Source organism: Branchiostoma floridae, chromosome 2 (assembly GCF_000003815.2).
Source record: "Branchiostoma floridae strain S238N-H82 chromosome 2, Bfl_VNyyK, whole genome shotgun sequence".
Taxonomy (NCBI): domain Eukaryota; kingdom Metazoa; phylum Chordata; class Leptocardii; order Amphioxiformes; family Branchiostomatidae; genus Branchiostoma; species Branchiostoma floridae.
In genome coordinates, this window is record NC_049980.1 from 17,410,350 (window position 1) to 17,424,852 (window position 14,503).

Sequence of the window (14,503 nt, forward strand, 5' to 3'; positions counted from 1 at the left end):
TTATGGACCATGCAGTTGTTGAAATTGTAGTTCATAAACCGCATGCAGAAAACCACACCTTGCTTCTTGTATACCAAGTACTACACACTAGGGGTGGGTACCGGTACAGAAAATTCAGGTCCGGTTCAGGTAAGACTCATATCAATGGTCCATTTCACTACAAAGAAATCTGTTTGGTGGAGTATTAGACTTACACTGGCATTTTAAAATCCTACAACGCTAACTGCACCTGTCCGATTGGCTGTAAAACTAAACTTGGTAGAAATTACTATAAAATCTACACTGCTTCACTCTTGTTATTTTCTTCCACCTGCAAGTGCCAAAACGTGTGAATACCTGATAAAATAATGTGTTAATTTTCTAATCGGTCCAACATCCGGTCCACCTAATTTTTCAGGTCCGGTTTCTCTGGACCCGTCCAATAAGAAAAACTGATTTTATACCGGTACGCTGTACCGATACCGAGCCCTATTACACACTATTGTACATGTGGAATGTACACTGTCGCATGAATTATCAGTATTGCCAAACTAATATATATTTTTGACAACATAAGGCAAACAGACAGTTTCCTGGCACCTCAAGTTTTAGAGCTACTTGTTTGGACAATTTTAGAGGGCCAAGAAGAACCTGTTATGTGTACATGGAAAAACTACATGTACCTACATTTTTTTGTATTGTCAGTATGTCCATCATACTGTTCATACATTTGACCTGTGAACTATGCCCTGTGACCTAATCTTTTAGCTACTAGTGACCCTTGCCCTGTGCCTGCTCTCTAGGGCCCACTGCATGGCCCAGATGGCCAGGGGACGCATGTAGCCCAGGGAGCGGAAAAAATCTCTCTCCAGGTAAGCTTCAGGAGTTTGGAAGGCGAAGCCACACTGGAGGTAACACATGTTGTACACACCATAGGCTGTTTGGAAACCCTCCTCCACCATGCCCTGGGGATACAATTGTATCAACCATTACTATCAATTTGTGTACAAGTGCAATATATAATACTACATCAAACTTTGAAGTATATGTCTGCTTACTTTTTCAGAATTTGCAGTGATGTCTGCTGGTTTGAATAGCTTGTGTTCCGAGCACATTGCCAAGCAAACACAAAAAAACTAGAAATTACACTTTCTTAATCTCTGATATCTAATAAATATTTAGCGAGTTCTGTGCCTACCTCCTGGATCATACTGGCTGCTAGTGCATATGTGATTCCCGTCCAAACTTCCTCACTCTGCATACTGGTCAGGTCTTTCTTCCCGTTAGGCCGCATCCCGTTGACAGCTCCCATAGTGCCCTGGTGGAACTGCATCACGTTGAAGTCATACACTTTCCTCAGCGAACTTGCGACATGGTCCAAAGGCAGGACCTGTTCAAAACAAGTCCAACAATATTATATTGAGATTTAAAAACAGAGTAACAATGTGCCTGTGCTGGTGTCATGGTGGATGGGAAAGGGAACTGTTACAATAAGTTAAATTTGCTGTCAATATCTTACTTTCATATAGTATTTCTCAAGCCCAGTTTCCACACTGTCAACAAATTCATTGCAGTTTCAAAGTTCACTACTACATTCAAAGAAAATAAAAACTAAAGTCTGAGCCATGTACATTCCTATCAGAGTCCCCTTGTGCATACACATACAATGTACATCTACCTCCTATTACACAATTGTCCCCTTACACATTTGTACATTTGTACGTACCTCCCTATCAGAGTCCATGACTTCATTGTCCTCGGGTACCAGTCCACAGGCCCGGAGGTACCAGTGTCCTGACCCTGCCCCTGCCATGATGGAGTTGGAGTAGGATCTACCGCTGCAGTCATAGTTGTAGTACTCCCCTGACACGTATAAATATGTACACCAATTATATGTACACCAATATTTAGATAAGGCCATAAGATTTGTCATCTCCAAAGAAAAAGCAATAAAAATAGACAATAAAACGTTGAAGTTGTAGCCAATTTTCTTTTTGACAATACACAATTAGCAGATGATTATACCTTCAAAATACTTGTATTGGTAGTGACAAGATGGAAGGTAAACACATTGTTTTCATAGTATACATATTCTACATTTGAAAAAAAATGACTCAGTTCAAGAGCACCACTGGCTTTAAAACAGGAATAGCACAACAAAGATACGGGATAAGTGCAGAAATGGCTACCATTCCAGAGTTTCTCCTCATAGGCAGTTTTGGCCCTCTGCATGACTGCCAAGTAGTGTTGTTCTTCCTCCTCCTTCCCCAGGATGTTAGCTATCTCCACCATACACCTCAGGGCAGCTAACCACAGTCCACCACAGTAGGCACTACAGAAAAACACAGGGTACACAATGTGCACTTATTACATGTTGTATGTCACACAGTTGCACTACATAACGTACATCTGGGACTAGTCAATTAGCCGACAGAATGCCATTGGTTGGAAAGGAGACTGACCTTGCTCCAGTTACAATCCAGGCATCATAAGTCTGGTCAGCTGCCCCACTGTTGTCTATCATCCCATCCTGGTCTGTGTCCCATGTAAGGGCTTTGGTCATAACAGCCTAAAAGGTATGAAACAACATACAGTCAATTTACATTTTTTTTCAGCTCCATAAAGCAAATGTTGCACTTGATACACAAAATAATGCATAATACTAGTACAACATGTACATGTATACTTGTATCATGGTGAAAATAGTACATGAATTGCAGCTCTTGACTGTAATCTGGTAAATAAAAAAAACATCACCTGGGCTCTTGGCCACATGAAAGCTAGGAAGCCCTTATCACGTCCAACAAAGTAGTCCCTGAAGATTTGTAACACAAACTTCAGGTTCAGATCCCTCCAGTCAGACGTGTCATGCATCACATAGGCATTGACGTGGATGAATGGCTCATCATCTGTTAAATGATATGAATAGATTCAACTCAAATGACCCATCAATGTTTAATTACATTCAAGTACAGGTATGTGCACAAAAGCAAGATTACTTTAGACAGTAGCTTGCTTACTTGCTTAAGTCGAGTCCATCCAGTCTCGAGTTGAGATGGCAGACCATGCGTCTAATCTTATAAAATCAAAGTTATCATGTAAATGTATTGTTTATTATTGTAGACAAATGAGAAAAATGTTTGATGCCAGTCTGAACTTACAAGGGTCTCCTAAGTCATGAGGTACAGAGTTGATTGCTTTCCTGTGCATCCATCCACCATGCCACAGTTCAGGCTGCCAACTCCTGTCTTCCTCCAGGATAGTGAGTGCTGTTGAACACAAACATGTCAACATGACGATCACTGATCGTAACAACATTGCCTCTAGGCCATGGTGTTAAAAATATGAGTTATTTTAGGAGTATTTTTAGTCTTTTGTAAGCATGTATTACTAAGTTAGTTCTACTGTTACATATACAATGTTTGCCACAATGCAACTTGTTTTTGTTGTTGCATTCTTCTCTGTTTGAAAATTTCTCCTTCATCATATTATGGTGGCCAACATCGACTTGCCGATGGATCTGCCACACGGTTAGGTCAGAGGTGATGATGATGATTGAATTTCCTAGTAGTAGTTATGAGGTGTACTTGTACATGTAGGTAGTTAGTTGAGGTGGGCCACCTTCTCCCTGAGTTGAATGAAAAGTGGACAGGAATGGGACAGCCTATAGAGATGGGCAGATACAAGCTTTCATGCACTTATAAAAACAATTGTCCAACTGTCTTCTTACATTTGTGGGCCCTAAGGCCACCAAAGTAATGTGCTCACTGTCCTATTTGTTGTTCGTTGGTACGGTCATTGTCCTATTTGCTGGTTGGTATGATGGTACGTTGGATGGTTTGTTGGTTGGGTTGTACTGCTCTGGCAGAAACATTCCAATGTTGCCTAAATGCTATATGTTTTGTGGTCTATTGCATAAAACACTTCAAATTTGGTCAGAACAAAATTAAACATAGACATAAAAATGTAGGCATAAGTTAGTAACTTGTACATATGAAATTGATTATATGTTGACTTTTTATTCATTTTGTGGCAAATTTGTTTTAGTCTTGCGCAGCTTCCCTCCTTTTCATTCAACAACAAATGTCTGCCAGTAAATGTATAATACATGGTTACATGTAGATGTATATCATTGCTTATAGTATTATCAGCATGTACAAAATTATACAGAACACTCTTATAAACCTTCACAACAAATAACTACACCAATACATTTTGTAGTCAAATACTCTCATTTGCCCATTCCTAGTGCTGCACAAAGTCTATCCTTCCTCACCCCCATGTTGGCTACTAAGGGAGTAAAGCAATTAAAGTTGCAGCTGTAGAAGCATCACAATACATGTATGTCTTTGCACTAGACATCCACAAACTGTACAACTGTTTTCAACCCCACAAGAAGGCAAGTTTCCACAACAGGACCAATATGAAAAGAAAAAAAACAATTTTGCCAATTGTGAGCTGTCAGAAGAAGTCTACTTTACCATAGTCATATTGGATGCTGTATTCCAACTGAGGCCACAGCATTGCTAAGGCAAAGGATGCATAGTGGTGAACATCATAGGTGTTGTACATTCTGTACTCATGGCCTGAAAAACACAAAGAAAAGACAAGAGATTCAGACAAAATAATTCTAAACTTACTAGTAAGATATTAGGTAGCATATAACAAGTCTTATCCATGTATATTTCTAAATAGCCATAATGAACACCATTTTTATATGCAGACGGTTAAGCTCTTGGGAATCTTTTGAATTGTGTCCCACAGTCGACCTCACAATTGTTTAATTCAAATGCAATATGACCCAAAATGGTCACAACAAAATATACTAAAACAACCAGTACTCTGTGACTATTAACACATTGTCTGTGGTGTATGTACCTTCCAAATAGCCAAACCTCCCATACTCCATGATGTGAGCAGGAGTCTTCTCCCTGAGCCATGGTGGCAGATTGTTCTCCACATGTCCATCATTGTCCTCAGCCACTAACCAGATGGTCCCACCATCAGACATGAAGTACAACTCATTGAACAGGGCAGACCTATACCACTCTGGGTAGGACCTGGACAGAAACAGCACATCATGTACATGTACAATGCACAATGTGGTTTGGCTATTATATAAATAGAAGTAAGGATATCAAAACTGGAAGTTCTGCTGCCATAAGTTGCCTTTGATTTCCTGACCCTTGCCCACATAAGATCCATGCATAGCTTCTCAAGTTATGCTTTACACAGTGACACAAAACACACATGTGTAAGATAATAATTTAAATAACTAACTAGTACTGGTCAGTTCTCATATATACACAGTCGTGCATCCATCATGATCAACCCATCCATAAGTGGCTGACTGGCACTGTCATTTTCATAGGATCTGTTCCCTCTCATCATTCATTGTCTGTTTTATTAATATTTGTATTTATTGGTTTGGCTGTTCACAACACACAGCCAGGGCTGCCCAACTAGCCTATGGCTATTACAAAGGGCTAGCCATTGTCTCATGTACTCACTGATTGTCCAGGATAGGCCTCTGCCACTCCTCTATGGTGCTCTCCCACTCTGGGTAGTGACTGAGAGCATAGGCAGCAAGTTTGGGGGCAGCTGTTCCATCATCCCCGAACCAGCCTGTATACCACCTAGGACACCAACCAGATGCATATCAAATATGTATGAAAGAAAAGTTATGATAACAATGAAACAGGTAATACTATGTATACTAAGTGATTCAAAATCAACAATTGTCAGAGGTCATATCTGACATTCTGAGGTCTTTTCCACCCAATTTCCTTGTCAATATTAGATCTAGAAATAGTACCTTGCGCATATCATAATTCACTACAGATGTACATGTATTGTATGGTCTTCAGTATATCCTGTTGGGCTTCACTATCCAGCACTATTTACCCTATTTGGTAAAACAAGTCCAACTGGCTAAAACAGAGTCAAACAAGAATGTATCAGAATTGTGTTACCTCTTGTAGGTGCGACAGGACCCAACGAACTTTATGACAGGCATGTCCCAGGACAGGACAAAATCAGTGTCCTGTTTTCCTCCTGATGGCAGCTTAAATGATGCACAGACTGCTCCGGCCAGGGCTTCCCCTTTAACTGTCTTGTTTGTAGGGGCTGTGGACAAACATGAACACCTACATGTACGTTGCATATACATTTTGTATGTACAACATCAATCCTGAGCACATTCAATTACACGGACAGAATGGAGGACAGTGGGTCCAATGTTTAACTTGTCTTATAATTCAACTGGCTCAATACAACTTCTCCTCTAAAATAGCTAAGTTCACACCACTACTTATTTGATTGTCTGTCCAACTGTGTGTGAGCAGTGACAGACCTTCTGGTGACCCCAGCTCTCCATCGTACATCAGGTCCCTCCAGATCTCCTTCCCAGAACCAGCTGGGTTAAACGATGTGCTACCTGTCACTCGGATGCCCTCCTGGAAAAAGGTGATATATAACTGACACTCAACTTCCAAACTCATGACAATGAAAGATGTATATATATATATATATGTCGCACAACTCTTTTGGCTGAGGTCAGAAAATCTTCATTGTTAATTGTCATTCCAAGAAATGTTTACAATGATACATGTACCAGAGCCCATCAAATCTCCCACTCCTTTCCATACCTTATGTGGTATTCCTAAGGCAATTGTGCAAGGCATCGTCTTATGCTGGTGATGCAGCAAAATCCCAGATACAGGGTCGACTCCTTCCTCATTCACAGAAAATGGTTCATTCCAGTGACCTCCTGAGAGGTCAGTATCAGCTCCTATGGAATTCTGGAAGGTGAACATGAGGCTGATGTCCACTTCTTCCTTCCCATGATTCTCTGCTGTCCAGACAAACACAGCTGCAGGGATGCTGCTGTCCTGGAAATGTCAATGGCCGAAGTTCATTATTCAATAACAACATTTACAGACACACAAAAAAGGGTGGCATAGGAAATTTACTTAAATAACAATAAACTGTTGTCTAAGGAGCACAGGTTTAACGCTGATAAAAACTGATCTTTTTTAGGTGAAAGCTACAAAAATGTTACCTAGTAAGTATTTTTTTCATTTATATATTTCTAAGGCATCAGATAAACTTGTGACTTACAGCACCAGAGTACTCAATGAAGGATATGTACATGTACATCAAGCTTAAGGAGAGTTATTCTAACCTCCTTGTGTACAATCTCAAACTCACCTTGTAGTCATGTGGAAGCACAGGTGACACCTGCCGACAGGTGAGAGTGATGTTTTGTCCAGGTAACTCGTACACTGTCCAGGCACGGGGGTACAGGGCGTGGTAATAGGCATGGGACGGGCTGTAGCTCCAGTTCCACTCCGTCAGACATGATGGATGTCTGGTGGATAAAACCTGCTGATAGGTTGTCTGGCCTCTTCTCCTGACACACACAGTAAACTGGGCACAAAACATATCAGAACTTCATAATCAAGTCACATGTATATGAAACATTATACAGTGTACATGTAATTCAGAAGCATGATGATTCCATCTCTCTTCAGCTTTTCAGTTATAGTTTTTCATAAAGATGAGAAAAATTTGCAAATCCTTTTTTGATCCGTATGATCTAGCAGTCAAATGTATCACAATACTTTTGTTACACAATTAAAATAGGTCAGCATGGTGACTTAATTACATGAGGGAAATCTACAAGGTAGTGCCTCACTGTCTTTTTTGTCGTCTCTTTAAATTAGTGCCTCACCTGGTTGGCCATTTTGATGTCATAGCTGTAGATCCCAGGTAGCAGTGCCCATCTACAAAAGTCACCCTTCCATCCGCGGCAGATACTACCACAGCCGAGACCCCCTAGTGGCACACCTTGGTAGACAGGACAGTTTTATACAGTTAGCCAGGGTTTGAAATACAACCTGCATCAGCAGGTGAGAATTGAATTTGATCTACATGTGCCTAACCTGAATGTGGACATTAAAAATCTTTATGTGGATAAGGTAAACTTTTGTAGAAATTGCCATCTCCTGTAAGGGAAAACATCATCACTTCTGTTCCAAAGAGTTCTCATTGGTTTACATTGTTCCTTTTGGGGAAGAGAAAGACTAGAATTTGTATCAAGTATGTGTTTTCTAATGGTACAATGTTTGTGATATAGGGAATTGCCATTCCTTTATATTATGATAAAATCAATAAAAAGCAGAAATTCTTACCTGTTACTGTACAAGCCATATCAACTTCTAACTTTTGCTTTTCTCAAGACTTACGTCTAAGGAGCCACAATATCCATCAACTTTCATGTATTACTGTATGATACTTAGATACTAAAGTTTATGTGTAAGAAGGGATAAAAGTATTTAAACTCTCCCTGACAAGCGTTCCAACATAGTTGAATTATTCATTTCCTTGCCCTTCTTCCTACCTCTGCATCATTAATTCATGACACTATATAGCAAGTCAGCAGGTGAGACACTGTAAGAATGTGTTAATACCACAGTCATCAATCATTTAGTTTCAATCACACAACAAAAGGGCACCTGTGTGCCAGAAAACTATATTATGTGCATCAAAAGCTTCCAGAAGTGTCACCCATATATACTACAAACACAGGAGTTACTTAAAAAAAGTACCTGGCACAGGACTCAGACTACATTTTTCTGCACATTATGTCACACTTGTACTGTCAGTCCTTTGCATGTAAATGTAATACATATAAAATAATGTTTCAAAATGTTCCTATCATACTAGCACCATTTGTTATTTTCTCTATGAAAATGTGCAGATATGACGAATGGAATGTAATTTGGTCCACTACAGTACATGGGCCAGGTGTTTCAAAATTTTGAGCTCTGTTGGCATATACATCTTCCATCTTCCAATATTACGTTAGTTCTGCACTATTAACTTTTGCCATGACTAAAAGAGACTAAAACCACCGATTACTCTTTTTTCTCACATCAATTAAGCTTACTTAGCAGTGAATATATGAACAAAGGTCATGTGACAATGTACTGGGAGATTCCCACATTACCATAGATTTGTTGAAGCTGCACAGGATTCAGGGCATCAATGAATGGTCTCTTATGTCCAGTTTTCTTCTTCATCCACCAGAAAAAGTACCTGAGGGACAAAAATACCATAATCTACAAAGAGTCCAGATGGCAGCTTATCAGGAAACTGTATCAACTGTTTTGTGCATGCAATTGCTTACTAGATTTAATTGGGTTGGCGGAATTCGCTGCCCGGTCGGTCGGCGGAAACAGCTGCCCGGTCCGGACTGTAGGTTGGTTTTGGGGGTTTAGAGTATTGCATACCAAATGTAAACAAAATGGCCTGCTATCGTAGTAAATCAGTTATTTAAGTGGAATTCTCGTCTAGGCTGACCCTATAACTTTCAGTAGCACTATCGTAAACCGTAATTTTGTAAATTTCGAAAATGCAGACACGGCGTAATTACTATCGTGTACACGTTTATGGTGAACACCAGATTTCGGTGCTGCCAGCTAATAAAGTCGATAATGAGCAGCGTATCCTCACCGCAAGAACTGATTAGCGCCTTGATTTTACGACAGTATGGATAGTATGAATTTCCCGCATCCTTCTGATCCTGTGACAGTCGTAAATCAACGTAAGGCTGGCTCCCGCCGTTGCGGTCTTTCAGGTTGCTAGCGGGTGCGTTCTCATCGCTTAAAAATTATTATTATTATTTTGTGTGTGTGAAAATCAATCCCCAGTTTTATATTTATATACTCTGAAATGATAAAGATAAAGGGTTGGATTGATTGGATTGTGTAATTCATCGGAAGTTTTTGGCATTCCTTGCGTCGCACATATAATAGGTCGTTGACCCCAAAATACTAGTACACAAATTGTTTGTGGCCACGTGTGAGGCGCTTCTAATAGGGGACAAAAGTAAACTGTATTATTTGTAATACTTGCTCTTCGGAATAGCGTTAGACAAATAAGATGTTGGCATTGATCAGAGTATGAGTCATTCTTGTTAAAGATTAATTGCTAACTAAGCATTTTTCTCGAGCCGACCGTGGCCATGTTGTTTATCGCGTTATTTGGGCTATATATAGCTGCTCTGCCGATCTCAAACTGGATGGGATTAGGCTGACTTTCAGTGTTTTGGCAACGAACACATTTGTTAAATCCTTGTTAATTATTTGCGGGTTTCTTCATTTCCGATATGTGAGAAAATAGTATCGTGATCAATCAAAAGATTGCAGTCGGGGAAATCTTCCGACACTGGTGAAGTCGCCATTTTGATCTTGCAAGAATCCAATGTTCGGTGACAAGATGAATATTTGCTTTCGGGGAAAAAGATGACGGAGGCAGTTTTGTGTGAAGAACAAAACTATGTGAAAACATAGAACATAATTGACTACATTAATTCAAACCTGAACCTGGCAGAAAAAATTTAATCCATGTGTTTGTAAATGTACATTTTAGTATTAGTTTATCCAAATTTGAATTCTTTTACAGTTTTTAGAGTTAGTTTCTTCTCGGACATGTCAGACAGCTCGGCGCGGTAGTGCTCACTGTGCTGTCAAAATTGATTGATTTTGTTGTTGGCGCCCGGCACATATTATACTAGATCAAAGGACCGCCTCCCAGTACAACTTGGACGTAGCGAACTTCTGACGTTCTGTACTGGGGGCGTTCTAATAGTAGCAGCTGGGGACAATCTTACCAAGAAATGTCAAACTAACTTTTTTTTTCAAAAGATAAGAAATTTGGCCAGCTTCATTTGAACATGTAGCAACATCTAACAACATCTAACATCCGTGTACACGGTATTCAAAACATGAATACTCTGACCTCCTTGGTTGGATGTACAGCGTGTACACAATTACGCTCATCATAATTTATATACAGAATATACTACCAGCCGTTTTGACCAAAACCCTGTCCAAAATTTCGACACAGTTTTTGTACACATTAATTCTACGATGGGTGTATGTTTAATATTGAGATTACAATGCTTTCTGCTGCAAGGAGGTGCAGCTGCACTAGATACCTTACTCTGCCGTATGCGATACTCAAAATCCCCAAAACCAACCTCCGGACCGGACCGGGCAGCTGTTTCTGCCGACCGACCGGGCAGCGGATTCCGCTAACCCGATTTAATTACCCTCTAACAAAGTTTTGATGCACAGGTACAAAGGACTACTACTAAGTACTAGTACCAACTTACAAGCCAATGTTGTGTACTAAGCCTTACTCATTATCAAGGAGGTTATGGGAACCTTATAGTCCTAAGCATTAATTGCATGCGTGTGTGTGTGCATGTGTGTGTGAGTGTGTGTGGTGTCGTTGCTTAGGCTAAGAGTTATGACGTATGAGTAGAGTAGAGTTAAAATGGCTTGTATGCTTAACAGAAATTTAGGCATGCAGACCTTCATAAATAGTGCAAATGTAGAAATTCAGAGGGGCGAGTAAGAACAGAAAGAAACAACACCCCGACTCCCGGGATTCGAACCCGCGCCGAACCCGGGCAGCCGGATCACAAATCCAACGTGCTAACCACAACACCAAAAGCTCAAGAGCTGTTGGCGTGGTCAGTTTGGCAGCGCTAGAACCCCACTGTTACACTACTCCCCCTTTTCTTTTCAAGATTCGTCCTCGAATCTCCGAGATCGACATCCCTGTGTGGCACATACTAGCCTGTTACTCACAGGGCCGGCGTGGGAACCATTGTAGAAATTCAGAGGGGCGAGTAAGAACAGAAAGAAACAACACCCCGACTCCCGGGATTCGAACCCGCGCCGAACCCGGGCAGCCGGATCACAAATCCAACGTGCTAACCACAACACCAAAAGCTCAAGAGCTGTTGGCGTGGTCAGTTTGGCAGCGCTAGAACCCCACTGTTACACAAAACATAGGATATTCTGTATCGCCCCCTGTCCCGGGCCTCCTGTGGGTCATGCTGCACCTCGGGCAGTACGGAATATTCCCCGTGTTGTATTTTATTTATGAGGGTCTTCATGCCTAAATTTTCCTTTAAAAATTACGAGCCATTTCAATTCACTGTTAATCATTGCCGGCCAGCTCTAATTCAAAGTTAAGCGGTATAACGTTACTATTCGTGAAACTTCTTCTTCCAACTTCATAGAGCTGAAGACTCCGGACGTGGAGTCACTCACCTATAGAACACTCCGTACAGATCTTTGAGTTGCTTGAAGCGAGGTTTGGCATTGGGCTTCATACCCCTCCGTGGAAACACATGGTCCAGGGGGATTCTCCAGCCCTGGGGGACCATACATACATACATACATATTCATACTCATGGGGAACCATGCAAATGTGATAATTTGATCAGTGCTAGCCTATGGTCAACCAAGGAGGTTAAAAAACACTGTTTTTTTACTTCTGAATATATGCCTGTGGTTTAATACATCGATCTGTCATAGGAAGTGACAGCTGACAGAATACAAGTTATAATATTAAGACAACCAATTAAAATTTAAATCACGAACGCTGATTTAATACCTTTGCTCTTCTAGTTCTACATGGATGAAAGATTCTCTGACTCTGTCAGGGCAAGGAGGCTATATATATATATATATATAGCCTAGGCTATATAACGTTAGCCTCCTTCTGGTCAGACTCAGAGTGAAGGTATATGCAGCTGCTAAATGATATCAAGCGGCCAAACCACAGCCTACCCCACAGTACCCACCTGGTCAGGAACGCCGGTTCCGTGCTGGAAAAGCTTCTCCAACTTGCGCACGTCTGGGCCTGACAACAGCTCCTGTCGGGTGCCCATTTTTGGACGATTAAACTCGCCTTCTTGATCGAGCTTTTGTGACCACAAACTGTCAAGAAGGATCCGAACAATCGAAACAGGCTGATCCCGATCAGCCGGCTACTTGTGTATCTGCCTGAAACGTCATCAATAAACACAGAGACTGATGACGTCATATCAAGTAGTAGTCGTAGTGGTCAGAGCATCTTTTTTCTGGTGGCAAAACAACGTTAATCTCCAAGCAGATCCTAAGGAAAGTATCAAAAGCGGGCAGAGGAGTGAAGCCGGCCTAGCAGTACACATTCCTATGTCGGTTTCATTCATCATTCATTGATACTATATTGTATCTTATGCTACCGTAGGATATGGTAGGATCTGCTTGGAGATTAGAATAACGCCTGAATTGACTACATGAGAGATGGCGATAAGATAAAACAGAAATGTGTAACCATAACCGTAACAAGTGTAACCGTCACAACATTAACATCGAAAACTACTTTCTTATCTTCCAATGTTTGTTGGTTGTGAAATGAAATGTCGTTTTTTTCTTCTCACCTCTCCCGTTTTCCCATGTTTCTCGAAGGCTTGCTGTTCTCGTTCACTTCCATAGGGGGCGTGTCGACCATTCAAAGTGAACACTGCAGTTCAATGAGCCTGTGGTGTCAATATCCTCAACTGAACGAGACTACAGATTTGACCTGTTGAATTCTAGTATTGGTTCTCTCTATTCAGTAAGGAACAATGTAAGAATAGGATAACAGCCTGTTTTCTGTAGGAATTGTAATTCATTGTTTTTGCAAAAAGTGTGAAAGAAGCATTCAAAATTTGTCTATATCACGCCGAAGAAAACGACGGAAAGGTAACTTTCGCAAGCAAATACATAATGTTTACCTTCACATTGTAGTCTAGTAAACTAGCCATGTTTATATTTACTCAAATACATTCATATGTATGGTGAACAGCTCTCTCCTGCTACGTTATGCTATCGAACGCTACAGTGTGCCTGTTACACCTCCAGTCAACCATAGTCCATAGCACGAGTCTAGTCCAGGTCACTGACATCTTTTGGTTTTGAGAAGAAGAAGTAAAAACAAAAAAAGGAGTCGGAAAAAGTTCGAAGTATGCCGGGAGATACAAATTTCGGAAAATAGCAAGGTATATGGCAGTGCGACAGATGCATAAAATGAAGGCATTGACAGGATGGACAGGATCCTAACTTGTAACACGTTGCCCTGAACCTTATTGTCATCACATGCCTAGCTTCCATGTACTAAACGTTACCACTTACAACGAGAACAGATAAGCGAAGGAAATTGACAGTTTTGTCGTCAAGAAGGGCAATTTCTAGACGTCGACATTCAACAGAAGTACCAATTTTTGCCATCAAATTTTCTCGAGCACCGCCAGTGACGCATGTCCCTGTCTACATTAATGGCGAACCACTCGGTTGAAGTGATACTAGCGCTCGTTCACGGAAGCTAGCGTCTCTCAACCGATAATCAGGAACAAAGGTAGTGGAACTGATTTGCACCAGATGTTATAGCCATCCACTTAAGGCAATTTTCCGAAACTTCGAAATTCTCTCTGTCTAAATTTGTACATGTACTACCGCACATTTATCATTTTCGATCACTTGAAGCAAGTGACTACTTCCGTTTCCTGTTGAATAGGGCAGACATTTAGAACGGGTTTTGAAAAAAAATGCACTGAGATTTGATTTTAATTTGAAATTGTCATGAATGAATCTGTCGATTTATGATGTACATTTTACCGTGTACGGATATAATGTTACTG

The 14,503-nt window shown here is 40.8% G+C and overlaps 1 protein-coding gene across 1 annotated transcript; it reads right to left on the minus strand.

Moving 5' to 3' along the window:
- Window positions 1-380: 380 nt before the first annotated feature.
- Window positions 381-12,858, minus strand: LOC118409815 (non-lysosomal glucosylceramidase-like). Its single transcript, XM_035811134.1, has 18 exons — window positions 12,644-12,858; window positions 12,108-12,211; window positions 8,990-9,078; window positions 7,712-7,827; window positions 7,189-7,407; window positions 6,627-6,869; window positions 6,332-6,434; window positions 5,952-6,105; window positions 5,490-5,615; window positions 4,858-5,039; window positions 4,461-4,565; window positions 3,141-3,248; window positions 2,737-2,888; window positions 2,442-2,548; window positions 2,169-2,311; window positions 1,706-1,842; window positions 1,178-1,369; window positions 381-944 (listed from the first exon to the last, which is right to left on the minus strand). Exons 1-18 carry the CDS (start codon window positions 12,728-12,730, stop codon window positions 744-746), a joined length of 2,568 nt encoding a protein of 855 aa, XP_035667027.1. The 5' UTR covers window positions 12,731-12,858; the 3' UTR covers window positions 381-743.
- Window positions 12,859-14,503: the final 1,645 nt, after the last annotated feature.